This window comes from Miniopterus natalensis, chromosome 17, assembly GCF_054644295.1.
Source record: "Miniopterus natalensis isolate mMinNat1 chromosome 17, mMinNat1.hap1, whole genome shotgun sequence".
NCBI lineage: Eukaryota > Metazoa > Chordata > Mammalia > Chiroptera > Miniopteridae > Miniopterus > Miniopterus natalensis.
In genome coordinates, this window is record NC_142097.1 from 41,798,852 (window position 1) to 41,826,351 (window position 27,500).

The following is a 27,500-nucleotide window of genomic DNA, read 5'->3' on the forward strand; positions in this document are numbered from 1 at the left end:
CCGGCCGAGACATGCCGGCCGCCCGCCTGGAGTACACCGCGCCCTGGTGGGTGGTGTGGCTGCACCGGGTCCCGCGCCTCGACCTGCGCCTGCAGCGCGTGGACAGCACCTTCAGCCCCCGCGACGCCAACTACCAGGAGGTGAGTCCGCGCCCCGAGCCGGCCACCCCTTGTCCCCCCGCAGCCTCTCCGACCTCCCTCCTCCGCCGCAGCCCGGCCCTTCACCCTTCTTCCCTTCTCCCCCGGACCCGCAGGCCTCGGCCCTCGGGTTTGGGAACCTCGTGGGCCCGGAAAACTGGAAAGATTGGAGTCGAGCCGGTGGTGGGAGGGGAGGAGGGGCGCGGAAGCTGCCCGCAGGGGTGGGGCTGAGCGCGGGGTGGGAGGGCGCGAGGGCGGGTTGGGGACGTCTGTGCCGGGACCCGGGTGGTTCCTGTGCGCTGGCGGAGGGACTCCCGGAGTTTTCCTTCTTCTGCGGCTTCAGGACAAGCACTGTCTTCCCGGGGCCGGGCGACCTGGGAGAAGTTTGGGCAGAAACTAACTGGAGCGTCCCCTCCTCCCCGCGTCTGCCTGCGGGGTGGGAGCCGCTGCCAACACCCCTTCCTGGGCCGCTCCAGGAAGGCGGCTGGGTGGGGCGGAGGCAGGGGCGCCTTCCCCTGGTGCTCTGGAAACCGCAGTGGAAAGAAAGCTGGCCCCGGTCAGCCCGGCCTCGCCAGCGGCCCTGCCCTCCCCCTGCCCCAGCTACAGACACACCCTCTAGACCCTGGATTTTTGGGGTCTTGGCGGGCCACTTCCCTCCTCCTCGCACGTCTGACCTTTCCCTGTTCCGCTGGCCCTGCCCTCTGTGGCCTCTGTACCCCACAGGGGGATGGGTGCTCCCAGCCCAGGCAGAGCTGCGGAATCTCCCAGCCCTCTCAGGTCTGGCCTAGCCCGGGGCACTTCTCTGCCGGGACAAAGATTCTGGCAGGGCCCATTTGTTCAGAGCTATGGGCCCTTTTCGGGACTTTGACCCCTGCCGCCTCTGCCTGCGGTGTCAGGTTCTCTGGGCACCAGTTCCCTGTGTGGGGCCAGTCCCGCCCGCTGGAGGCTGAGCCTGGACTCAGCTGCCTGCCTCTTCCTCGCCAGCCAGGCCTTTCTCCCGAAGAGCTGGGGATGGGGATCCTGACCTGCAGAGTGTGCAGGGTAGTTAGTTGACTAGGAATCTAACAATAACTCCTGTGGCCCTCAGGTCCCAGGCCTATGGTGCTGCCCTTCGGGAAGGAGGGAGAATCAGGACCCTCCCTGCCTGGAAAGGGGCAATTCCTGGGGTTTGCCTGGCTCCCCTCCCTCCTAACCTGTGTTTGCCTGTGGAAGTCAGTGTGCCTGGGAATGCCACTGCCTGGAGACAGCTCCGGGGAGTCTTCTGCAGGCGTGAAGCGAGGCGGATATGATTTCAGAGACAGCTGTGTTGTGTGTGTGTCCCAAACCCTGCACCCAGGATAACCATAGTTTTCTCCTCTTGGCTGGAGGAAATCTAAACTCCTCTCTGGGTCAAGCAGATCTCCAGGTGTCGGGGGGGGGGGCACTCCCTCACCCCACAGGCCACCAGAAACAGCACCTGTCTGTCTAGGAGCTGTGGCTAGCACGGCCTGAGCCTGCCCCATCCCCCTTAGTGCTCTGGAAAGGTGGCATTTGAGCCAGAAGGACCCACTCACAGCCCTGCCCCTCTCCTCCCAGGGTTTGGAGCCTGGCACATTGTGCTGGGTATCAGATGACTCCAGAGGGCATCCCCTTCCTGTGGGCCACTGCTTCTGGGCAGCTGGACACCCAGCCCCACCCCCACACTCCTTGTCCCATGTAGGCCTCTTAAGGACACTGAGTGGGAGATGAGTTCGATGTGCTAGGCCAGGATGGGAAGTCTGGCTCTGGGTTATTTAAGGCGGTCCTATTTTGGTAAGTTCCCCTGTTTTCTCCCCACTGTCTCTCCTGGACATCCCCTTTGTTGTGAGCAGCAGCCACAGCCAGTCAGGCAGCAGGCCAGTTAACACCCTGGACTGGACGCCTTCTGCTGTCTGTCATGTCAGCACCCAGCAAACCTGATGGGAAACAAGCTCTCTGTCAGACCCAGGTGACGCGATGACCAAAGCAACCAGGGCCCGGGGCTAGGGCTCTGCCATCCGGCTGTCTGAGTCACTGTGTGACTGTGACAGGTGTCTGTACCTCTCTGAGCCTCACTTCCCTCACCTGCAAGTATTAAGTGGGATGTCCCACGTAACATGCTTAGTACATAAAGAGTCCCAGAGCACATAGTAGGACCCAGTGATATAAATCATTACACGGACAGGTGTTGAGGTTCAGCAGTGTGTTCAAGTACGTACCCCACATGGGAAACAGAGGGAAGAAATCTACCAGACCAGAGAAGATTGAAAAACATGCAAAAATTAACAACAACTTGTGGTGCGGGAGGGGGGTGGTGCGCACCAAAGCCTATGTGGAGATGGGAACGCAGGTGCAGGCCTGGAGGAGTGCTCAGGGGAGGAGATGAGTTGTGTTGTGCAAGGATCTAGAAGGCAAAGGGGCGTCTTAAAAGAGTAGAGGTGACTGAAGAGCAGATCGGTCACCTGGTAAATGGAATATCCTGTGTAAACTCAGTTCCCAAACCTCCCTGAGGAAGCAGGGGCTCCCACTCACTTCCTGGGGCCTTGGGGAGCAATGGAAGCCCCCAATAGAGTGTCCTTCCACTCCTCCACCCCCATGGACTTGCTCAGGTCCTGGGGAGGTCACACTGGACTTAGCAGAGCCAGGTAAGCTGAGCAGGGTGCAGAAGGGAGCCCTGGCCCCTGGGCCCCCAGCTTCACTGCACCGCTGGGAGGTGTCCAGAGGGGAAGCAGCCCAGAACTCCCAGCCTGAGTCTTCCCCCCTTTGACAGGCGAGGAGTGGAGGTGGAGATGATTCCTACCTCGGAGAGGACACAATAAGTTAGTGGCTATAAAGCATGTGGCCCATGCCCGGCTCATCATCGATTGCCACAAGCACTGCTTGGGGAGGAGACCCCGGCTGGCCAGGTGTCCCCTGGACAGAGTTGGGGACAACAGAAAGGGCACCTGGCACCGCCTCCAGCTGTGTCTCCCAGAACGAACAAGCCACTTCACTTTCCTCCTTAAGTTGCCACTGTCACCATTCACTGCCCTCGCTCACGAGGAGCCCAGACATTGGTGAGCGAATGTACTTGAAAGGTACTGATGTCTTAGTGAGCTCCACAGTGCCATGCAGATGTTCACCACTGCTGCTGTCACCATGCGGGAGCCACGCATGCGCTTCCTGTCCTCTTCTGCACCGGTAGTCAGACCGTTCTCTGGGACACGCATAAAGAAGCAGCGATATTTGTAACTTGATATATTTGGCATGTATATTCATGTCTTAACTTTGGGTGGATCTGCTTATAGACTCCCCAGAGAGTGCCAAGCATGTGTCCCCAGGCCAGGGGAGGGGCAGAGTTGGGGCTAGACCCAGAACTACAGGCTCCCCTCACTATCCCTCTTTCCTGACTTGGGGGCAGGTCTCAGGAGGAAAGGCCAGGCAGGGAGCCCCCAGGAAGGATTTGAGAGGAGCCACGGTTGGCATGAGGAAGCACCATTCATCCAGCCTAAACACTGAGTCATGGTCATCGGACAATCACGATGCACCCCCACCCCCACTCACCCTGGGGGGGCCAGGGGGAGGGCTGGCTGGGGGAGGCGCTTAACCCTTCTGAATCCTGGGCTCCAGCTTCCCTCCCTCTGGCCTCACCCCTAGGTTAGTTCACTCTGTCTCCTAGGGTCTTGGGGTAAAGGGGGCTCAGGCTGTTGCCCCTCCGCTACTAAGCACAGAAGCCCCTTGGCGTCCAGTTCTAGCCTCAGCATTCCCAGAATGCAAATCGGTCCCTGCTGCCCCCAGCCTGGGGCCTGGGTCTCTGCTCTGGGTTTCTCAAACCAGAACTGACCAAAGCCACTTCGATGAGGAGAGCCTGGGACTGAGCCCTGATGTGGGGGCTGTGGGCAAGGTGATGGGGTGGGAAAGGAGGTGGCCGTGGCTGCAGGGCACTGTGGGAGGTGCCGGTGACAGGGTAAATTGTCCTTTCCAGGTTCCGTGAGAGCAAGACTGTGAGCAGAGCTCCTGGCTCCCTCTCCCGTTCCCCCTCCCGTGCACGTGGGACTCACAGTGCTCCTCAGAGGCAGGAAGATAATTGCCTATTAGAGGGCGGCAGGGACCCAAGGGTGCTGCTGGTTAACCCTCCACTTCCCTCCTCCTCTTCCCCCACCTTCTTCCTTTCGTCTTCCCTTCCCACCTCCTCTCCCAGCCCCCTCTGCCCTGTCCCACCCTTGTCCTCCCAGGACCTGGGCGAGTTCCCGAGGTAAACTGCTAACGACGCCCTCCGTGTTTGGGCAGGTTTGGGCTTCCCAGCAAGGCCTCCCCGCTAGATTGCATTTCCGCGACCTAATTGGGACCAGCTGCCCGGCTCGGGGAGGCCCTGCAGCCATGCGCCGGACAGGTTCCCAGGAGGTCAGAGGCCCACGCTGAGCAGGCCCTGGAAGGGCAGGGTGGACCCAGCAGGTGCCCTCGCCCCTGAAAACAGCCCCAGGACTGCAGCCCCAGCCTCTGATTTTCAGAATTGTCCCCTGGTGTTTTTCTCCTGGTTGCCTCCAGCACAGGGCTTCTCCCCCCGTTAGACCCAAAGGGCCTGACATCTCACCCACTCTGCTGATGGCTGCCACCAGCATGGGGGTCCCCAAAACAGCCTCCTGCCCTGACATCCCAGACTGGAGCACTGGGAATTCTGGACCAGGGTCCACTCAGGGCACGTGGGAAGCTGGGTGAGGCTATCACCCCAGGAGCCTGACTTACAGCCAGGTCCAGCCCTGGCTGGCGGCCACCAATCCTGGTGGCATCTGGTGCCCATCTAGCTGCAACAAGAGATTGGAGGGCATGGAGCAGGGCACAGGCCTGACAGAGAGCAGCTCCCTTTGCAGGACCCTGAGGTCCTCGCTGGGCCTGAGACAGCACCTCCTACCCACTTCAGAATCCTGGGCTTTGCTGCTGCCATTGGCAGGTTGGGGTCGCTGTCCCGTTCAGGATGTGGTGAGAGGGACTCCATAGGTGCATGTCCTGACATTTCCCCTCCCCTGGCACATGCTGTCTGTTTTCTCTGATGGACCCCGACACCTAGGACTAGGCTCAGAGGAAGCAGATACGCCAGACTGGCCCTCCTGCCTTGTGCGGCTCTGAGCATCTCATCAGACAGGGCCTCGTCTGAGTCTCATCCAGGTGTGTCAGCCACACATCTGGGGGCTGCCCCTCACCTGCTCAGCTGACCGCAGCCCATTCACCGGTTCTCGGGCCCTCCCGACCCAGCCCAGCCCCAGGTCTGGAGCACGAATGGCTGGGCCCTGGTTCCTACACCTATTACCCTGTGGGAGCTCCAGGCCGGAGCAGAGAGCACTTCCCAGCCACTCCCCCCACCCCCCCCCACGGGGCCAGTGCTGCTGACACCATGCCTCTCCCTCTGCAGTCGCTGCTGTTCCTGGGGCTGGTGGCTGCCGGCTGCCTGGTCCTGAACCTCATCTTCCTCACGGCTTACCTGATCTGTGCATGCTGCTGCAGACGGACCAAGGGGCACAAGTCCTGCTGTGTCACCTGGTCAGCCGCGGTGGCCGGGCTCGTCTGTTGGTGAGTGTCCCCTTGTGCTGGGCCTGACGCTCCACCAGCCCCCAACAAACCCCAAGTGGTTGATTCATCAGCTTTCTGGCCACGTTCTCCTGACTGGGCTCTGAGTACCTCGATCTGAGAGCCTGTCCTTAGGGTGAGCGCTGTCCCTTTCCTTGCCAGGCGACAGGAATCGGGTGCCTGGAGTGGTGATGGGGGCCTCTGTAGTGTGCCCCTTCCCCTGCCCAGCTGTGAGCCTGTCCAGCCTGGCAAGGCCATGCCTGGCAGCCCCACAGGTTGCTCTCTGAGCAGTTTATTGGGTGGCATTCCCAAGCTGAGGGCATTTCTGCTCTCTGAGTCCCTGTCCCCTCCCAGCTGCTGCCTGGAGCCTGTGAGGTCAGAGAAAGCCTGACTCCAGCCCAGAGAAATTCCATCTTCTCGCAAGATCAATAGCTCTTACCGCCATCCACGGGGCTTCCTTGCTGCGGATGAAGAAGCGGGCATTCCTAACTGCAGGCAAGAGCCCGTGCTGCCTGGCGTGTCCACACCCACGCTGCCCTGCTGTGACTGGTTGCATTTTTCTTCTTTTGTACCTGAAGAGGTTTTTCCAAAAGCCTCAGGTCTATCCTGAGACCTCCTGGCAGTGGTCACCCTCAAGGGGTAGAGGCCCTTGTTGCTTAGTGTCCGCTGCATGCAAAAAGCCATAGCAGGAGTGACTCCTGCAGGGGGAGGCAGACGGGACACCGTGGGCCTGGGAGTGAGGACGCTGGGTTCCCATCCCAGGAGGCGCACCTCGTCACTGCAGCTTCCCGGTTAGGGCGCGTTCACCATCCGGTCCTGCCCGCAGCGTTGCAGGGGTGACGAGCGCTGAGCACACAGGTGGGGCCCAGGGCTGGGCGAGACAGGTGGCGGGGTTCAACACGACAACTGTAGATCAGTAAAAATGACTTTGGAGGGTCAGCTCTAATAAGTAATAGTTACCTGCCGCTGAAGGAGAACTCGACACAGGAGTGCAGAGTGCAGGGTGCCCTTGGCATGTTCTGCATGTGACTTGTGCCAGGCAAGAGGGAGCCAGTGGTGAGAAAGACGGGCACCATTTCTGCCTCCTTGCATCTCCCGTGTCCTGGGAAAGGCCCATTGCCAGCCCACACTGACACATGGACTCAGGGTTGGTGCCCTGTACCTTTCACAGGCACTCGAGGTGATTCTGTCCCATGGTCCTTGGACCACTTCCTAAGGAACAGTGAGCTAGGGTCCAGGGCACCTGGAGGGAGGTTTCTATACAGTCTCTTGGGGGACTCCAGCCTGGCTCCTTTGCTGTTTAAAGGAAAAAGGAAAAGCTTACACATACCCCCCCCCAGCCCCAGGATTAATGTTTTGATTGAAAACGCAGGAAGCTTCGTAATGAGTGTTCAGATGGCCCCCACTGGTGGGTCAGAGAAATGCGATAGATGACAGGGGCGAGATCAGAGATGATTTGTTCAGCCTGGAATGTTGGACTAAAACCAACCAGATGAAACGTCACAGAGATGGGTTTAAAGCTCTAGTTTGGGTTAAAACAGAACAAAAACCAATTCAGTGCTGCAGGAGGGAGGAGAGATTGGGCTTTGAGGCAGTTCCTGTGAAGAAGTCCAGGGGTTTGTGGACCACCAGGCCAGCAGGGGGGAGAGGAGGGCTCAGGACATCAGCACCCCCACCCTGCACTCAGAGTTGGTGGACGACCTTGGCTCGGGCACCTCACCCAGGCCACGCTTAAGGGCAATGTTCATCAGTTAGAGTGCAACCTAGAAGACAGTGATGTAGACTTGGGGAGCAGAAGAGAAAGGATGACAGGGAGACACATTCAGGTGTCTGACAGGGTGTGTTGCAGAATTGGAGGCTTATTCCTGGCTGCCCCGGAGGACACCCCAGAACCAGTGGGTGCCTGGCTTAAGGAGGTAGGCTTCGGCTCAGTGTAAGAAGGAACTTTCTAAACCTGGAGGTTTTCCATAAGACAGGCTGCCTCATGGGGGCACAGGGACGGAGTGGGAAGGATGGAGAATAGAGGGGGAGTCCCTGACTCCTGGAGATACAAGTGTGGCTTCAGGAGACCTCATTGGTCCCCAAGCCCACCTGTGTCAGTCACCTGGGTAGCTGGCAAAGATACGGGGTCCTGGGCCAACAGTCCTTCAGCCTTCGGAGTCACAGGACTGGAGCAGGAGTATTTCCCTGCTGCCTAAATGCACTGTGCTGTAGAGCTGGGCAGCCAGGCCAGGGACAAGCTCGCTCTGAACCTTCACCTCTGTTCGATAACGGGGGATTTTTAGGGCAGTGAGACTACTCTGTGTGATGCTTAGTGGTGGACACATGTCATACACTTGTCCAAACCCATAGAATGTACAACACGGAGAGCGAACCTAATGTTCATTCTGGACTTTGGGTGATAGTGACGTGTCAATGTGGGTTTATCGATTATAATAAATGGCCCACAATGGTGGGGCTGTTGACAGTGAGGGAATCGGGGGGCGGGGGCAGGAGGTATTCGGGTAATTGAACTTTCCATTCAATTTTGCTGTGAACCTAAACTACTCTTAAAAATAGTACATTAGAAAAGTTCTCTGGTGTCACCTCTAAGTTCATTTGGGGTCTTGCCCATAGCGCTGCCGTGGGTGTTGGTTTCTACGGGAACAGCGAGACCAGCGATGGGGTGTATCAGCTGATCTACTCCCTGGACAACGCGAACCACACCTTCTCTGGGATCGATGTGCTGGTAAGGCTCTGGGCTGCTGGCTGGGCCGGGCGCGGCCCGTGAGGTCAGTGTGGTCAGAACAAGGGCCCAAGTCAGATCCCAGCCGGCTTGGCTGGGGGGGGGAGGCTGGACTCCATTTGGGGCTGCAGGTGGTCCTGCCAGGAGCAAACAGGCAGTTTCTGCTCCCCGGGTGGGAGGGGTGGCAGGGGTGTGAGGGCCAAAGGAGGTCCTGGTGGGCTTCAGGGGCCACCGTGGGATCAAATCATATCCACCTTCAGAAGGGCTGACCACTTTCCTACTCGGCCAGGGAGACCTGAACTTGGAAAATGGGCCCCACGGTGTTTCTATGTTCACATTAAGTGCTGTGTGTAGAGTATCGTGGGGTCCAGGAGGTGTCAAGGAGAAAACTCTTCAAAAATAAGTCAGTGCCCCTTGGGGTGGTGAGACTGCCTGGCCCTCGGAGAGGTGTCCTCTGGGCTCTGGCTCCTGGGCGCCGTGGGTTCAGCTGGGGGCTCAGGGTGAAGGATTGTGCTGGGCTGGCCAGAGGAGATGTCGGACTTTTCAGGAACAGAACAGCTACTCTGCTGATCCTTTGGCCCGAGCGACAGAAACTGGGAGGGTGGGGAATCTGGGTTTTCTCAAATGTAGACCTTGGCCCCCAAGTGCACCTCACCTTCGCTGGAAGCACCAGGTGCGTGGGCTGATTTTTAGGCCACCCCGTGGCAGCCCCGGTGCCCTAGGAGGGCAGCTGTCGGGGAAACTAGTCCTTGGACATCGGGCTGTTCCCCACCCCCTCTGGCCCAGCAGAGGGTGACCTGAACGGGTGGCCCGTTTGTGTCAGAGCCTCAATCGTGAGAGGCAGCCCCCAGCAGAGCCTTTGGACAGTCCTGGCACCCGCTGGAACAGGAGGCTGGAGGAGGAATTGACCTCATTGCCCCTCCGCCCATAAGCTCCTCTAAGCTTAATCCCCCAGCCCTTTAGGAGGGGCTCTCATTAAAGAGACAGCTAAGCTGTTGATCAGCACCCAGGAGGGCAGGGTACGGTGGCTCTAACCTAGAGAACTTTCTGGGGAGCTGAGGGTCACATACTTGACCAGGGCCCAGCCCTCCTGCAGAGCTTGTCCGTCCACACCTTGTGTCCACTGGGACCCAGCCCTGGGGACTGAGAGCTCTCTGAACACCGGGTTTGGGCAGCTCTGTGGGGTGAGGGAGAAGCGGCCGGGATGGGGAGCTGAGGGCAGCCTCATGGGCTGAATGCAGAGTGGCCAGCGGCAGACCAGGATACACGTGGCCTACAGGGAGCTCACCCTCTGGGCCCCGCCGCCCTCACGTCTGCCCGGTGAAGGGGCCCCACGGTTACTGCCTCTGGGGTTCTTCTCCCCCTCTCCCGCCATGCACCAGTGTCAGGACCCAGCCCCGAAAGGAGAATGCCCTGCCCAGGGGAGCCCCAGAGCCATGACCTTCACTGCTGACTTGTGACCATGATGAGGCATGGCCCTTGTCTCCCCGAGGGGTGCAGGAAGAGAGCAAGCCCCAGAGCTGCCCTCATGGGAACATTTGAGTTCCCCACGCCCCTACCCCACGGGGAGGTGAGCTGGGACAAGAGCCCGGGCTGGGCCCACGCACCCGAGTGAGGGATGGACACTCAGGGCCAGGTCTGCACATCCACAGCAGCCCCATGCCTCTAAATGCCCCACATTCCCAAAGGGAAGCATTCTGTGTGTCCCTGGAGGTCCACCCCTCTTCATCTTCACCGTTTCTGGAAAGTGAGGACAGGAACCCCAGGCTTTTGTGGTGACCCAGCCAGCAGGAGCCGCTTCCATCCTGAGGACAACCCCCTCACGCCTCCTCTGGGGTGAAGGCCACATAGCAGATAAATGATGTCAGATAAGATACTGTCTGTGAAAAGTGCCTGATAATCTACAAAGTATCCTCCAAATTGGGGTGACCGTGATAATGAGTGTCATTATTGTAATTACTATAATTTTATATACATTACTATAATCACCTTAAAGGAGAGAGGAAGCGGGGGGGGGGGGACGGACTTGAGGAACTTGTCAGGTGACACAGAACCACACCAGAGCGAGGTGGACCCTCCTGGGTTCCCTTTCCTGGACCAGAAGCCTCACACTTGTGCCTCGCTGGGAGGGGGCTGAGGCTCAAGGCTCAGGCTGGCCTAGCCAGGTTCTGAATCAGCTACATGCTCTGATTTGGGGGGTCATAAAAGGTCATTTGGGAGTGCTGGTGGGTCCTTTCTCTGGATCTAGTGCCCCCCATCTGTGCCCCAATGAAGGGAGCCTGGGCTCCAGTTACTAGGGGATCAGACACACCTCTCACCCCTCAGGGTCTCAGCTTAAAGTAAGGGCCTTGGGTGCTACCGCCCCTGAGAGCTCACTGACTCCAGCTGTCACGTGCTGGGGCCACCGTGATTCCCCCCGGCTCTCGCTGGAGCCTGCAGCAGGCCTGTGGGCAGCCCTCAGGTGGGGAAACTGGGGCACGGAGGCTGTATTCCTGTCCCAGTTTGGATGCTAGTACTTCAGAGCAAGAACTAGAGCCCAGGTGTCTCGTCTTCGCCTTTCCCTTCAAGGATCTGAGATGGGGCTCCTCCCCCCAAACCTGCCCAGACTCTACCCCTTTGATTCCTAGCGAGTCTACCCTTCTAGAAAACCACACTCATTAAGTAGAGGAGCTTCGTGCCTCCCAGAGGTTGCATCAGAATCCCATGGAGAGCTTGATAAACCTGGGGTGCTGTGCCCACCCCAGAGGTTCTGATTCTTTAGGTCAGTGGGGCTGAGGATTTGCATTTATAATGAGTTCCCAGCTGCTTACCCTGCTGCTGTTGGTCCAGAATCATATTTCCATCCTAGGGGACAACAGCTTCCACCACCTGCTAACTGGCCTCTAGCCCTGCCCCAGCTTGGGGAGCTGAGCTGCCACCCACGTCCACTGAGCTCGTCTTCCGGGGTGAAGAGCCCTGTTCCACTTCTGGGACATCCCCCCACCCCGTCTCCCTTCCGGGAGCCCTGAACCTCTGTACTGAACCTCTGAAAAACGGGGTGGTGTGGAAAAGGGGGCGTTGAGAGTAGGTCAGTGTTGTGGTCTTTATTTTTTTTTATTCTGTTTCCTACGAGGAGACATCAGGAGGAAAGAGAGGGCCTGGCAGATGTTTCCTGGCTTTTGTTTTTTTCAAGGAGGGATTTAAGAAAACAGAAAAGTTAAAAATGTAGAGCTATGGCCCGGCCCGCATGGCTCAGCGGTTGAGCGTCGACCTATAATCCAGGAGATCACGGTTCAATTCCCGGGTCACGTGCCCGGGTTGTGGGCTTTATCCCCAGTAGGGGCCGTGCAGGAGGCAGCCGATCAATGATTCTCTCATCATTGATGTTTCTATCTCTCGCTCCCTCTCCCTTTCTCTCTCTGAAATCAATAAAGATTTTTTTTTTTAAATGTAGAGCTATGGATGGGTAAAGTCTCACAGCTCACGTTGACAGATCATTTTTCACAGCCCTTTGCTGTCACATCTGTGATATAGGAACCTGGAAATACCATACAATACAAGGTTTGCACGTAATGTTAGCATTTAATAACGGTGCCTTAGGATCTATGGCTGCAAACACTTGTCTGTTGATCATATTGAATTCAAAAGGACAGTGTTTCGGAAGGATGTTTAGTTACCGTGTTTACTGCCACGTGGTTTCACACCCCCGGCACGTGAAGCTAAAACTGCCAAATCTCTTAAGTTGTGGGCTACGTCTGCACTCTGCCACCTTGTAGCCTCAACCAGCTTGTGAGAATTAGGAACAAGTCCAAAAACGAACAAGCCGCTGACACTGAAAAAATAAAAGGAAACAATGAGGGCTGTTCTCTGTTCTGGAGCCGGGAACTCTCAAGAGCAGCGCAGATGTGAAAGCGCCCAAGGGGAGCCATCTGCTTCTGCGCTGAGCTGCTGTGGGGGGCCCTGCCCCCTCTCCTGTGTCATTACCTTCCTCCCAGGCCTGGGCCTAGCCGCACCCCCCTTCCACTCAGCTGTGCTTGTCTGTTTATCGTGACAGTTTCAGAACATCGCCTCCTCCCCTCCCAGCCAGTGCGGCGCCCGGAGCAGGCCTCGCCCAGGACCGACCTCTGGGCTGTCTGAGCATCTTTCCAATGCCAAGCCCTGCCTGTGTTCCCCCGTGGTAACCAGCCAGCCATTCCGTTGTCCTTCACTCCTACCTTTTTTTGGTTAATCCTCACCTGAGGGTATTTTTTCTGTTGGTTCGAGAGAGAGGGAGTGGGGGAGGGAGAAGGGAGAGGGAGGAAGGGTGGGGAGAGAGAAACATCCAGAAATGGGTTGCTTCCCACACGCGCCCTGATCGTAGCCAGGGATCGAAACCTGAAACCCAGGTACCTGCCCTTTACCGGGAATCAAACCCATGACCCTTCAGTCCGAGGGCCGATGCTCTAACCACTGAGCAACCGGCAAGGGCCCCTCTCCACCTTTTAATGGCAAGTTGCTTCCTTTAGGGTCTGCTCAACTCCGGGCTTTTAAGGCCCAGCCAGGGGACTAGAGCCTGTCCGTCCGCCTGCAGGACAGACGTGCGACGGGGCACGAGCACACAGAGAAAGCGCTGGCTTCCCCCAGCGGGGCCTGGCTGTCAGTTCAAAGCCCCCTTGTCCGCCTTCACCCCGGCTCGGGAGCCTGAGCTGCCGCCAGCCGGGCGGCGGCCTTTCTCTCGCGAGGCGGTTAGACATCCCGCGGCGGGAACAGACGGCCAGGTAGCAGCAGAGGGACTCTGGCTTAGACGTGTGATTCCTTGCTCGAAGAAAGAGTTTGTAATCTAAAAAGTTTTAAGAGAATCTGCAAGGAAGAAACACGGGTATTCATGTGTTTCCCCAGCTGAGTCTCTCTTCAGTGTCAGGGCCTGGATCTTGGAGCCCAGGTCCCGGTTCAGGCCAGATCGGGGCCTGTCCCCTGGATGGAGGGACAAGAGAGCTGGATGGGTAATGGGGGCCTCTGTCTGCCAGTCTCTGCCTGGGCGGCAGCCTCCTGCGCCCTTCTGGGGCAGCGTGTGTGTGAGGTGCCCCCGCTCAGGCCCAGGCAGCCGTCCTCGGCTGCTCAGCCCTTCTGCAGTCAGTCCAGGGCGACACCTCTCTGGCTTCCTCCCGCCCCAGGGCCAGATTCCCACCCCCAGCCTCTCCCCAGGTGTCCGGCACCACCCGGAAGATGGAGGAGGACCTGGAGCGGCACCTGGCCAGGCTCAGTGAGATCTTTGCTGCCCAGGGCGATTACCTCCAGACCCTGAAGCTCATGCAGCTGATGGCCCGCAACATCATTGCCCAGCTGTCGGGGGTGCCTGTGTGGACGGAGGTCACAGCCGAGCTGACTGAGCTGGCCGACCAGAGTGGCTGTGTGGAGCACTACAGGTGAGGGCAAGTGGGGGCAGAGCAGGACAGCAGGGCTGCACCTCTCCCTTCTTCGGAGCCCGCGTCTTGGGGCCCAGGCAGGGAAGTGCCACCACTAGGTCTCCATAAGCCATTAACTGAAGTCAGAGAACATGAGAGCTCCTGGGGACATGTAGACCAGCCTTCTGAGACAGGCAGGCACCGAGGCCCAGGAGAGCCAGTATCCCAGCGCTGGACCTGCCTCAGCCTCCCCACACACTGCATGGGGCTCCCCGGGGCCAGCGTTCTCCCTGGCTGGTGCTGGGTCAAATGAAAGTGTTTACAGGTTCCTCACCTGCCAAGGTTTCTGGGGCAGGGCACCCTACACCGACACACTCAGCCGCAGGGGTGCAGGGGGGCAGGGAGATGATGGCTTCTCCGACTGCACAGAGCCTCCCCTGTTGGCAGTCTCGTGGCAAGCCCAGAGATGCCCCCAGCTCGAGTGATGGGGCTGCAGCCACCACCCCCCGCCTCGGCCATACTCAGCTGTGCTAACTCATACCCTCTATTTTATGAGGGCTCATTTATGTCTCCCCTCCCTCCCCGTTCCTCAGACCCCATCCCAGGTGAAGACACTGGACACAGGTCAGCTGACCAGGGACCCCCCTGCCCTCCCCCCACATGCAGGGTCTAGTAGAGGTCACTCTGGGGAGAGCCAGGAAGGGAGGCAGCAGCCTGGGCTCTGGGTGTGTCCTGGCTGAAGGTCAGCTCACACTCATGAAGTGCCCGTCACCGCACCCAGGGCCCGGCACCGAGGAGGTGCGAGGGCGGGACAGATAAATGAATCCTGACCTGCAAGCATCAGCTCTTTGGACCCCCTTCCCCACAATGTGTTGGCTCCTTTTCAAGCCATTTGCAAAGGTCAGGACCTTTAGCCCAACATTGCACAATTGACTAGGTTTTCTGGATTCATATCCCCTTTATGGGAAAGCCCCACCCAGGCTGAACTGAGCCAGAGACCTCCCTGCCTGGGCTCTCGCCTTTCCCAGGGTAGGAGATGGCAGGGCCCTGCTGACAGGAAACACGAGGCCCCAGCTCTGGACAGAGCTCCCCATCCCTGCCCTCTGCAGCGCGTCCAGCCCCCAGACTCACGTCCAGCCCCTGCGCTCCCAGGATGTCATGGACATCTGGACTGAAAGGGACCTTGGTTCAACATCCCACCTGCTGGGTGCAACAGTGCCTTTCTCCCAGGTGCCCGATAGAAACTGCCACTTCTAAGGACTGGCTGTGACCCGTGACCCAAAACAGTGGCATCTGATTAGTCCTGTGACAGGAGGGCCATTCATTGCCTGAGCCTTCGAAATCTTTTTGTCATGAGGGGTCAGGGGAGATGGAACACAGGCATCCGTTGTGACCCTGCCATTCTCTCTGAGTGGACCTCGCGGAGGACCATGTGCACTTGAGGGCCTAACGTGGGCATTTGGGCAAGGATGAAATGAGTCAGAATTTATATGGCAAAAGCTTATTTTTAAGGTGATTTCATTAAAAATGCGAGGGGAAGGTGGTGCTGACTGTCCAGAAGCTATTTCAGTCTGGGTGACTGACAGGGACCCCTAACACTCCCGTCCCCAACTCCCACCCCTCGTTCAGGGCAGGGCAGCAAAGGCTCCTCCAAGGTTAGCGCCTGTGGCTCCTGAGCACTGCCGATGACCTGTCCCTTGTCCTCACCTCTCCCTGCTTCCTCCCCCTCACTGAGCTGCTCGGGTCTGTCCTTTAGCTAACCAGCCTTAGGCCTGCGTGGGACCGGCCTGCATGGGTCTCCCCCAGACAGCCTCCCCACCTCAGCTTCCGGACGGTTCTAGAGCATAGCCCCCAGCCAAGCCAGGATTTTTTAGCACTTTTATACCAGGCCTGCCTAAGTACCGCAGGCCATGAAAAGCCCGCACCCGCTACCCTCTTGCGGAGGTTTCCCGGATGGGAGTGCAGCTGAGGCGGATGTGGGAGGGGCCGTGGAGTAGGGCCTCGGCTGCTTCTCGGAGCCCACGTCTCCGTGGGAAATGCATCCCGGGGTCACCACCCAGCTCCTCTGGGAAAAGGCACCCGTCTGGCAGAGCTGCGTCCAGGAACCCTTAGGGCATGAGACGAGGCTACAGGGCGAGGGCTGGAGGCGTGGGGCTGAGGGGTCCCAGGCGGGGAGTCAGACGTAACCCTAACTTGATTTCCTGCTGGTGGGGAGAGAGGCAGCAAGGAGAAGCCTTTTGGCGTGAAAGGTTTCCTGGGGAGTTGGGGATTCCTGGGTCAGGCTCCCCTGCCTTGGGCCACAGTTTTCCAATCCGAATGGGATCCTAACACCAGTTGTTCCCCCGGGTTCCTTCCAGCTCTGACTCTGATTCTAAGAAAACTGGCTTCTTGGTGGCCTTGTCCCATTAGAGGGCGGGCTCTGCACTTTGCCCCAGAGCCCCCAGGTCCTTTTCTGGGCACCGCACCTGCCGTGGGCCTGCCCTGCTCTGTGATCAGGCCCTTTGAGGCCTCCATTCACAAAAGTGGAAAGAACCGCACTTGGCTGCCCAACAGCCTCCAGCGTGCCCCCCCCCCCCCCCAGGAACCCCGTTGTCACTTTCTCCCAGCTCCGTCCCACTTCCTACGCCAAATCCAGACCTGTTACCCTCTTTATGTATCAGGGAAGCAGAAAACCATTGCTGGAGAGGAGGGGTCACCGAATTTATTTGGCTCCTACATTGAGAAAAGTACTGAGCACAAGACTTCCCTTTGGAGACCGGCAGAAGCCCCTTCTCGGGGTAGCGAATGGTCGGTGGGCCTGGAGGCTGCTGTTCTGGCCTCCCCGGTGGGGAGTTTTGCCTGCTCCCCCTGACTGTCCCTCACCCCCCACCCAGGTGGCTTTCCTACCTCCTGCTCTTCATCCTGGACCTGGCCGTCTGCCTCGTCGCCTGCGTGGGACTGGCCAAGCGCTCCAGGTGTCTTCTGGCCTTGTGAGTAGCCCTGCCTGCGGGCCTGGGACAAAGATCTGGGGGAGCATGTGGAGTGGCGGGGCCACCAAGAGAGAGAGATGAGGGCCTGGCCAAGCTCAAGGGATGTGGTGGGGCCACAGCCTGAAGCCACCTTCCACCCTCCTCAGCACCCAGCCAGGAGGGGACAGCAGCCTGGCCTTGTATTCTGGACACTAAGCAATGCCTGAGCATCAGAGCCTCCCACCACCACTAACTGTACCTCCTTAGCTCGCACCCTCTCAGCTCTCTCCGGCCCAGGGACCTATGCCTAGGCACTGGGTTCCTTCTCCCTGTCCCGCAGTCGGCAGGGCCGATGTCAGGGCAGGGACCAGGGAGGGCAAGTTCATGCTGAGAGAAGGGCACTGAAGTTGGTGGGGTGACAGCCGTCATGAGGTCCCCTGCCTGCCAGCCTTTGCCTGGATCCCACCTGGACTGCCTTTCTCCTAGGATGCTGTGCTGTGGGCTACTGGCCGTGATCCTCAGCTGGGCGTCCCTGGCTGCGGACACCGCTGCAGCCGTGGTGAGTAGGGGAGGGTTCTGACAAGGACCGTCTGGGGCGGGTGGTACGTCAGTGTGTCTTGCCCAGAGCCCCCGGGGCAGGGTCAGCTTCCAATCTCTGTCCCTAAGCCAGAATCTCAGAACTGGAGGGCATTAGATCTTCCGCACCAGCCCCCTTGCCCTTCAGAGGGGGACACAAGCTCAGAGAAAGGGAGGAGCTTCCCCAAGACCATGGAGCATTTAGAGCCAGAGCCAAATAAGACATCTGGAGCATTTCCCTTTTCCTCCCCACTGCCTGGTCCCACCTGCTTGCTGCTTGTAAGGACATGCACAGATGACCTGGGACTTCTTCGTGGGTTCTAAGAAGTAACTGGGTCTGGCGGGGTTGGCTGGGATCTGGCCTCGGGCTGGAGGAGCCCTCTGGCTTCAGCAGCACACCCTTGGGCACTGGGAATGTGGGGTGTGACATTGAGCTTTCCTCTGTCCCCTTGCCCTTGGACTCACCCAGTCTGCCACATAGCAATTCATGTTTATGGATGTGGTGCCTCAAAGTGTTAAAAACAAAAAAACACAGGGTGGGGGAGCTTCCTGTGTAGGTGTTTTGTCTTTAATAGCCCTAAGGTTCGAGTTAAGTTGCGTGCATGAGTCATTCATTCATTCATTCATTTTATTCATTCATTGCTTGGCTCGGTGGCAGGGGTGCCAGGTGCTGTGCTTGTTCTTGACTGAGTGGGAGCCTGCAGAAGAAAGACTTGTGGGCAGGTGTTTGCAACCCCGTGTGACTAATACAGTGGAGGTGCAGCTGGGGGGGTGTCCCTAGCTGATTCAAGGGCCACAGACTAACCCTGTGCCCTGCATCTGTTCTGCCCTAGCTGCCTGGAGAGAAAGGAATGGGGCTCCTCCTGGAAGCCCTCTACTCAAACTCATGCCTTGCCCAGTGACCTGGGAGCTGGCAGTTTGCCCCATGGTGCCCAAAGAATGAATGGACCCTGGTGCTGCTTGGCTCCTAGCAGCTTTTGGCAGAGTTTGTCTGGAAGGGAAAGGAGGTGGGCAGCTCCTGTTTGGTTTTCTCCCCACAGCCATGCGGTGTCCACCTTGGGCAGGAGGGAGAACTGGACAGGCATAAGCTTGCGTCCCAAGGGGGTGCCCTTCAGATACAAAGGCCAGGTTGGATGGCGCATGTCGTACTCAAAGGCATGCTGACATCGGGAGCTGGGAGGGCTGCACATAGTCCAGGGGAGCGGCTGCGGGCCAGAGCTGCCTGGCCCCAGCCCGTCCTCGGCGACAAGCACAGGAAGCGCAGACACTGCCTCCTGCCGGGAGCCTCTGCCCCTGGAAGCAGCGCAGCATCGCGCGCCCCCATAAGCTGCCCTTGGGGAGGCAGCCTCCTCCCGGCTCCTCCTCACCAGGCTCCAGTGTCTGAGGAAACCAGGCGAGATTTCATCTCCCAGCTGGGTGCTCCGGAACGCCGGGAGCTGAGAGAAAGGCCATTTCCCTAATTGGTTTAGTCAGGCCCCTGTGTGCCAGCGCCTGTGAATGCGCCTTTGATTCGCAGCAGATCCTGCTGCATTTTAATAGGAAGTGGGGTGAGGAGGAGCCGGGAGGGGGTAGGCAGACTAGCAAAGGCTACTGTGGGCAGCTTTTTTTTTTTTTTTTTTTGAGAGCTGTGAGTCCAGAGGACTGACACTGCACCCTCCGTCCCCCCCCCCCCCCCCGCCTTTCCTGTCCCCCAGGGAGGGAAGGGGCCCCAGCAGCTTTGGCTGCACAGCACTACTGACTTGAGGGCAGCTCCCTGGGAACCTGGGCACTCCTTCCCCACAGTGGATTCCTGGGAAGGACACTGACGTTCTCCAGGCCTCACTTTACCGTCTGTAAAATGGGGAGAGTCATAGCCCTTGCCTAGAAGGCTTGTTGGTGGGATGAGATGGGTGGTTAATCCATGGGAGGCATATAGTAAATGTTCACTAGACAGTAGCCACCATGGGTTACCACATAGTTACTGTCATTATGTGAGGGTCCCAGGCTGACTCCAGACCGTCACCTCTGCTCGCAGGAGCTGCCTGCAGGCTCAGCCCCCAGCTGGGCTGGGCTGGGCTGGGCACTGGGTGGCTTTTCCACTCGCCCCGCTGTGCTCGGTGCCCTTTCCCTCCCCACCCTGTCCTCATCTCCACTGGGTGGACGGGGCACACACAGGCTGTGTCCTGGTTGACAGGCAAGGTGAGTCCTCGTGGGAGTGTGAAGAGCAGGCCAGGCCAGAGGGGGGAAGAGGGGACGGGCAGGCCACATCTCTAGTGGAGCCTCTGACAGGGCCTCCTGTCCTCATTGGATCCCAAACTTCTTGGGGGTGACCCAGACCAAGACAGTGCCTCCCTCTCTCCCCACTCCCTACTCGGGCTGGCCCCCCTCTCTCTGCCCCTCCAGTGACGGGGTGGGGGAACCCCCGGGCATGCGGGTGCCGTGACTCTGGTGTGCAGTAATGAACCAGTCTGGTTGCTGGTGCATGTTAGTGATTTGTATATAGAGCTGTTCTCCCAGGACCCTGAGCACACGGCTGTGTGTATGTGTGAGCGTAAGTGTGTGTGCACGAGTGTATATGTGCGCAGTGCAGGGTAAGCTCTGGTCCTCTGGCCGACACACACTGGAGCAGGGGTGGCCCCTAGCAGTCGGCCAGTGGACCAGAGCTCACCCTGGCTGCTCTGAGGAGTGGAGGCCCCTTTACCCAGTGCCCACTCTCCCCGTCTTAGGGCACCAGCGACTTCTGCACAGCTCCCGACACCTTCATCCTAAACATCACAGAGGGCCGGCTCAGTAAAGGTAATGGGTTTGTGGGCCTCTGTTATCCAAGCCACCTGGCCCACCAGACTATGCCTCCGCTTACCTGTTTCAGCCCTGCAGCCCCCCCGTCCCTCCCAAACCCCATGCTTCAGGACCAGCTGGACCTCTGGGCCATTTCTGAGAACCTGCTTCCTGGGAGAGTTCGGGAGTGGCGTGGCCACTGAGGATGGACCAGGGCCCAGTCCCTGGTGAGCTGCCTGACTCCGTCTTTGCCTTGCAGAGGTGACCCGTTACTACCTGTATTGCAATCAGAGCGTCAGCAGCCCCTTCCAGCAGGTATAGCCACCCCACTCAGCCCCCACCCAGCCCGCAGTGCCCTGCGTCAGCATGGTCCCTCTAGACCCCCGGCCCTGGCACCGACCAGGCAGGTGGAGGTGGCCGGTGTCCTTTGCTTCACTGTGGTCCTCTGAAGGTGACAGTGCTCTTGGGTAGCATCTTCTAGGTCAGTGTTTCTCACAGGTCAGCGTGTATGATGCCCATGACCCAGGGTGTGGTTATCACGCAGATGCTGTGAAGTAGGTCTGGGGTGGGGCCCAGGCCAGGCCAGTGCTGCTGGTCTGAGGACCACGCTTGGAGTAGCAAGAAGCAAGAGGACCCTGCAGCTCTCAAGGAGCCTGAGGGATGAGGGGAAGATTTCCTGCGGGCAGGAAGAGCCATAGTCAGGGATGTGAGTGCAGATGCAGCCAGGGGAGGGACTGCAGGGGAACAGGCCCACCACAGCTGGGGGGGATGTGGAAGTGTGGGAGTGGAACCTCACAGTGGGGCTGCCGTCTCTCCTGGCCCAGGTGCTGACCGTCTTCCAGCGCTCGCTGACCACCATGCAGATCCAGGTAGCAGGACTGCTGCAGTTTGCTGTGCCCGTCTTCCCCACGGCAGAGGTAAGGCGGTCTCCCCAGCATCCACGCTGGGAGAGGGGGAGCCCCAGGGCTTTGGGGAGCCAGGCTGTGGAGAGGGTTCCCTCCCCACAGCCTGGCTCCTTCCTTTGGCTTTAAAGGCCTCTATGCACCCGCTGCTGTTTGTGGTTTTATCTGCAAGCCCTGCCCCCGCCACTCAGTCTCTGCCTCTCTGTCTGTCTGTAGAAGGATCTGCTCAGCATCCAGCTCCTGTTAAACTCCTCAGAGTCCAGCCTTCACCAGCTGACAGCCTTGTTGGATTGCCGAGGGCTGCACAAGGTGCTGGGCTGGCCCTGGGGGCGAGTGGGGGTGGGGACACCCCAGCTGGCCACGTTTTCCCAGAGAAGCCAGGAGAGGCTAGAGGAAAGAGTGCCTGGGTGCCCGCAGGCTTGGGGAATGGGGAGGAAGCTGGGCAATGGGAAGGTGGAAGAGGTGCCTGGCTTCTTGATTTTCTCTAGTAGCTGAGACAGGGAGACTCAGTGAAAGCACCAGGGACGAGATGGCAGGACTGGGTCAGTTACCTCTAGAACACCGGACCCACTGTCCAGACTCCTGGCCATCTGGTCAACCCATCCATCGCCCTGGGTTTCGATCAGACATCCTAATTTCATTGCCAGGGTCACCTCTCCAGGAGTTTGAACTATCAGACACAAATGCAGGGAACACACTGGCAGTATGTGTGCCCCCCTCCCCAAAAGCAATAAGCCAACGTATGTCAACAGCTTTCACATCCCATGTGGATACAAAGCAGATAGTCGCTAATGCTCATGGCTGCCGTCTATGGAGCACTTGGTTCTATGCTCAGCTTGTTCCATGCACTTTATATTAATATGCCACTTAGTCCTTACATTTATACTATGAAACGCATATCCTTTCGTGGGAAATTTTATAGATAAGTGTGTGTGTGCGTGACTTAGTGAAGATTCCAGGATTGGCGAGTCAAGGCTTGGCTGTTGGGCCCTGGCAGTCTGACTTCAGAGCTGAGAACAGGGGTGTCACCCCTGCCCCCTCTCCCTCCAGCGCCATCTCAGCCTGTCTTCTGCTGGCCTCTTTCTCTTTCCTGCATGTGCCAGGCTTGTCCCATTTGCCTCACTGCTCAAGGTGCAGTCCATTCCTTCTTGCCGTCCTGGCCTCAGAGTAAATGCCCCTGTCCCTGGCTCCCCCCCAAATCCCCATGACCTGGTCTGTCTTGTTCAGAGCCAACCCTCCCGTGCCTAGCACACAGTAGGTGTTCACAGTGAACCCAAGAAGCCCCACTGTGTTGGGCTCCGGAGCACGGACCCTTAATGGCTGTACAAGGTGCTGGAGATGTGAAGGGGAGGAGGGTCCAGGCTGAGGGGAGGGGCTTCCAGGGACAAGCTCAGACCTGAGGCTGTGCCCCACTTCCTTCCAACTGCATGTCCCTCTCCTCCAGGACTACCTGGATGCCCTCACTGGCATCTGCTACGATGGCATCGAGGGCTTGCTCTACCTGGGCCTCTTCTCCCTCTTGGCTGCCCTGGCCTTCTCCACTATGATCCGTGCGGGGCTGTTGGCCTGGAAGCACTTCACCACCAGGTGGGCTGCCTGGAGGGGGCTCTTCTCTGACTGAGCCCAGAGCTGACAACCTGAGATAGACAAGAGCAGCAGAGGGCCCAGGCATTCTGTCCCGACAGGCTGCCTGGATTTCTGTGGGAGGTTCCTAGGGAGCCAGGGCGGGAGTGGGTCTGAGGATGGCGACAGCGTCATACCACAGCCTGGCCTCCCTTGCTGGCCCTCTCTTCCTCCACAAGACTTCGTGGTGTGATGTAAATGAGGAGAGCTCTCACTGCTGGGGGGCTGCCCCAGGATAGCAGGAAGCATAGATTGTGGCACTGTTAGCAGGGCCCTCCAGTCTCACTGAGAAGATAGACAGAAGAAATGGTAGAGCAGACAAGAGGACCCAGGTTAGGGAGGTTCAGTGCACACATGGTCAGCATGGTGGGCTGCCTGGAGGAGATGGATGATGGGCTGAGTAGTCTGTGGGAGGCAAGGCTGAGGACTGTGTTTTAGAGGAAACTCAAGGACACACCTGTGGCCAGAAGGAGGGTTCTGGGAGGAAAGATTGGGAAGCACGCCAGAATCCCACTGCCTTGGAGCCTCCCTCGCCCCTCACGGTGAGCCATATCCTATGTGTCATTCTAGGGACAGATACTATGATGACATCGATGATGACGACCCCTTCAACCCCCAGGCCCGGCGCATTGCCGCCTACATTCCCCCTCGGGGTCCGCTTCACAGCTTCTGCAGCTACAGCAGCAGCCTGGACAGCCAGACCAGCCTGCAGCCCCCCGCGCAGACTGTCTCCAACGCCCCCGTCTCAGAGTACATGTACGGCAGGCTCCCGGCCTCCCCTCAGCGCCAAGCCCAGGGGGCATGGGTGCAGGTCCAGAGAGCCGAGCGGGGTCCCCTCACAGCAGCCGTGGGACGCTGGCAGGAAGGCCCCCAGGGGCATTTAGTCACGTGACCCCTGCACATCCACGTGTGCAGAGGGAGAACCCACTGTGGGTGCTGGGCCTCCACAAGCCCTGCAGGGTGGGTCTCCAGGCCGAGAATCTGCATTTCTCCAGGCCGCTCTGCTCCTGGGCCCTGTCCCCATCGGCTGCTTCTTCCCTGGGCCACCCGGAGCGCTCTTCCTGCCCACACTCCTGCTCTATCCATGGTCCGTTCCCATCCCCCCACTCCCATGCACACCCATGGGACCCTCCTGTAGAAATCTGAGCCCCTTCCCCATGCCTTCCCCTCCTGAGCTCCTCTCGGCCCCGCAGGAACCAAGCTGTGCTCTTCGGTGGGAACCCACGCTACGAGAACACGCCACTCATCGGAAGAGGCTCCCCTCCTCCCACGGTAACCTGGGCTCCTGAAACGGGTGGGCAGAGGAGTTCTTGAGCCAGGTGTCTGCCGGGGAAGGAGCCTCTGCCTTTACTTGGCAGGACGAGGTGCTTCACCCGCCCTGTCCTGGTAGTTTGGAAGGGACCATCCAGTTGGCAAACTAGGAGCACTGGTGACCCAGGGACATGGGATCAATGACAAAGCCCTGGACCCTGAGGACCAGGTTGCTCACAGGTGTCCAGCAAGTGCTTTGGGTGAAAACCATAGTGCTGGGCCTGGAGAAGAGAGACGGGACCCAGCCCTGGTTTCCAGGAGGTGTATAATCTACAGGAGGGACACTCAGAAAAGCTACTTTAGTAAGTGCCCCACAGCACTTCATGACCTGGAAGGAGGAACTGTCCCCACTGCTCTGCGGACCAGGAAAGGTCCTGTGGAGAGTAGATGGCATTGGGCCATACCTTAGAGCAGTGGATCTCGCCCTGGGCGATTATGCCCCCCAAGGGACATTTGGCCACATCTCTTGATATTTTTGGTTGTCATATCTGGAGGTAGTTGCTGCTGGCATCTAGTGGGCGGGGGCCAGGAATGCTGCTAAGCCCCCTACAGCACACATGATGGCTCCTACCACAAAGAATGACCGTCCCCAAGAGTCCCTCATGTTGTGGTTGAGAAACTGCTCTGACCAACCATCTGTCTTTCCCGGCTGGGACCCCCCCTTGCTGTTTTTGTCCAGAGCTCCTCCCCCGCTGTCCTTGATAAACAGCACCTGACCCAGGCTAAGCTCTTGCATCCAGGGTCCTGAGGCCGGGAGACCAGGTGGGTGGAAGCCTGCATTCAGAGTCCGCACCTGTTTTTGTTTTTTTGGTTTTTTATTGATTTTTAAGAGAGAGAGGAAGGGAGAGGGATAGATAGAAACATCGATGAAAGAGAAACAGCTATAGGCTGCCTCCTGCCTGCCCCCTACTGGGGATCAAGCCCACAACCCAGGCTTGTGCCCTGACCAGGAATCAAACCGGTGACCTCTTGGTTCATGGGTCAACGCTCCGCCACTAAGCCACACCAGTCAACCAGCACTTTTGAAACGCCACCTGGCCTCTCTCCAGTTGGAAGCCTCCCCCGTTCCTTTTCCTCACCACCAACTGCTATGGACCCAGGAATGCAGATCGGTTTTAGTATTAATATGAGCACAGATAATTAGGGGAAGGCTGCTGCTGTGAGAAACGAATTACTCAAAGCACCGTGTTGCCAGATAAAAACAATTTTCAGATTACCTTCTGTTTTGAAAGATCCAGGCCACTCTCCCTGCTGTTAGCAGAGACAAAAACTGACCTTATTTGCAAGGCTCAAGGACAGAATCAACCTTCCTCCCAGAATTAAAACCTGCCCAGAAACCCTAATTGCTTTGGCAGAGATGACTGCCCTGCCCCGGGCAAGACCCCCCCCTCGCCCTACCTTCCTACCATTGCAAGGGGCATGAGGAGACCCAAGAGCCCACAGCATGGAGATGTGGGGACGTGCGCCCCAAATAACACCGCCCAGCTGGCCGGTTTCTGCCCCAGCTCTAACATGGGGTGACCCTGTTCTGACTGTCCCCTCCCCTCTCCCCCGCAGTACTCACCCAGCATGAGGGCCACCTACCTGTCTGTGGCGGATGAGCCCCTGCGGCACTACCGCAATGAGTTTCCAGCCTAACACTCCAGAGGTTCCTGCCTCCTCCATCTGGTTTGGTTTGTAATGAAGTCACACGAAAGCTGCATTTCTTCAATAGAAGCCAAAGGCCTTTGGGAGCCGTTTGCAGGACTGGAGGCTCCTGATTCCGCAGAGGAGCCGCCGAGGTTTGGGCAGAATCAGCCCGGGCTTGGCCAAGGTCCTGACCAAAGCCCCAGGCAGACGGAGGACCCACCACCTGGACCAGCCTCTCCCTCTTCTGGCCTCCTCTCCCCACCAGAAATGACCCCCAGCTGCTCAGCTGTCCGAGCTGGGAGCTCACTCCTGCATCCGCCCTCGCCGGTGGGGAATGGCAGTGAGGAGGGGCCAGGTCAGGCTCCAGGGCCCTGTTGCCAGGACTGTGCCTCCTGCGAGCACAGCCCAGAGCCCAAGCAACACTCTCTGTCTCCTGGCTGCACGGATGGGTAGCATTTTCCTGCAGGTGAAGGTGGAAGAGCTGATCAGGAGATGCTTTTAAGGAAGGTGGTGTCCCCAGTGAGACCCGACACTCCAAATCAGTCTCCCAGGGCCTGGTGGCCTCTTTCTGGGCCACAGAGGGAAGGAGCTGGAGAGCTCCTCATATGAGGCTGGTGGCTCCAGGGCCCAGGGACTGCAGCCTGGTGCCTGGTGGCTTCTGCAGTGACACCCAGTGGGAAAGCGGGTGAAAACCTGCCCCGTTCTGCCAGCTCTCCACAGCCCGCCGTCATCTCACCTCCATTCCAGACTCAATGCTGGGAGTTTGTTCACTGCCAATAGGACGGTCTCAGGTATTAACAGACACTTTGAAAGCGACTTTAACTCTTTTTTTTCCAGTGTTTTAAATACTTTGATTATCCAAAGACTTGAGCCTCATAGCATATCCAGTTTTTACAATAGATTTGGGGCTCACTCCTTTTCAGATCTTGCTGACACCGGCCCGGTCTTTAAGGATATGGGGTGGGGGAGGGGGGTTTTAAACAAAATAAAGATCAGTGAGACATCCTGTCCTAAGCTGCTGTTGGATGGGAATGTGGGTTCACCCCACGCCGGGGGAGGCCCTTTAAGGGAGGAAGGAAGGGCAAACAGCATGCATGGTCCCGCCCAGGGGAATGGCCCGGTCCTGGGACGGCTTTCCCGTCCCTTTTGTCTTCAAGCAAGCTTGTCAGTAAAGGTTTTAGCAAAGCTGGACAGCTGTGTCTTGATACAAAGAGGCGTCTTCCCTACCTCCCCACCACCCTGTCCCCAGCCCGTTGTCCCAGGCCCCCGCACTACCTGCTAGGTGAGAAGGCGCTTGTTAACCAGGAGAAAACAAAGACCCGTCGTTCTGCTCGCCCACAGAGGAGCCAGCGTTAGGGTCTTTGGTGTGGCCAACACTGAAGCCCCCACAGCCTCATGTGCCAATGCTGGGACGTGGGGTGGCATGGCTTGGGACAAGGACTCTATTTCTGTTTTGGAAGAGCCACCTTCTCATCAAAACACTGACAGCAGAGTAGTTCCCAGCCCCCAGCCAAGCCCCCATGACACAATGGGGCCCCAGGGCAGCCCCAGCTCTCACCTGCATTAACCTGTGCGAACCAAGCACCACAAACGCACCGTTGTGTGGCCACATCGTGTGCAGATAAAAACTGAGGCGACAAGCTCTTGCTTCTTAATGTTTCCTTGTTGGCGACTAGAGAGTTGTTTTTACTGTATGTAGACTAAACCATAACCCCTGGGTGTTTCCTGAAGGAGCCAGGTGGGCACACCCCTGCCTGGTACCTGTGTACCTCCCCTGGGGGACAAAATAAACCACTTCTACTAAAATGTGTGCTCAGTGTCTGACTCCCTTGGCTTCAGGAGTAAGGAGGGGATTGAAGGGTCCCTTCTGGCTGGGTTATGTATGGGTCAGAGGCCTTCAAGGCAGATTTCAGTAGCAATTGCAGTGTGAGGATTGAAAGATGTGGCTATGAATGAACGTCACGGGGCCTGTCTCCTAGCTACTCTTA

General features: G+C 58.3%; 1 protein-coding gene across 1 annotated transcript; it reads left to right on the plus strand.

The window, feature by feature from the left end:
- TTYH2 (tweety family member 2) lies at window positions 1-27,316 on the plus strand. Its single transcript, XM_087825677.1, has 14 exons — window positions 1-140; window positions 5,524-5,681; window positions 8,295-8,406; window positions 13,567-13,787; window positions 16,640-16,735; window positions 17,201-17,273; window positions 19,996-20,065; window positions 20,307-20,362; window positions 20,872-20,964; window positions 21,166-21,258; window positions 22,394-22,536; window positions 23,143-23,328; window positions 23,766-23,844; window positions 25,441-27,316. The coding sequence occupies exons 1-14, from the start codon at window positions 12-14 to the stop codon at window positions 25,519-25,521; spliced, it is 1,590 nt and encodes a 529-aa protein (XP_087681803.1). The 5' UTR covers window positions 1-11; the 3' UTR covers window positions 25,522-27,316.
- The last annotated feature ends 184 nt before the right edge of the window (window positions 27,317-27,500 follow it).

Excerpts from the sequence above, each read along its gene's own strand:
- TTYH2 (XM_087825677.1), top strand. The coding sequence starts at position 12 with ATGCCGGCCGCCCGCCTGGAGTACACCGCGCCCTGGTGGGTGGTGTGG. Across the intron at positions 141-5,523 it reads GCGACGCCAACTACCAGGAG|TCGCTGCTGTTCCTGGGGCT; the intron begins GTGAGTCCGCGC and ends CTCCCTCTGCAG. Across the intron at positions 23,845-25,440 it reads GAGGCTCCCCTCCTCCCACG|TACTCACCCAGCATGAGGGC; the intron begins GTAACCTGGGCT and ends TCTCCCCCGCAG.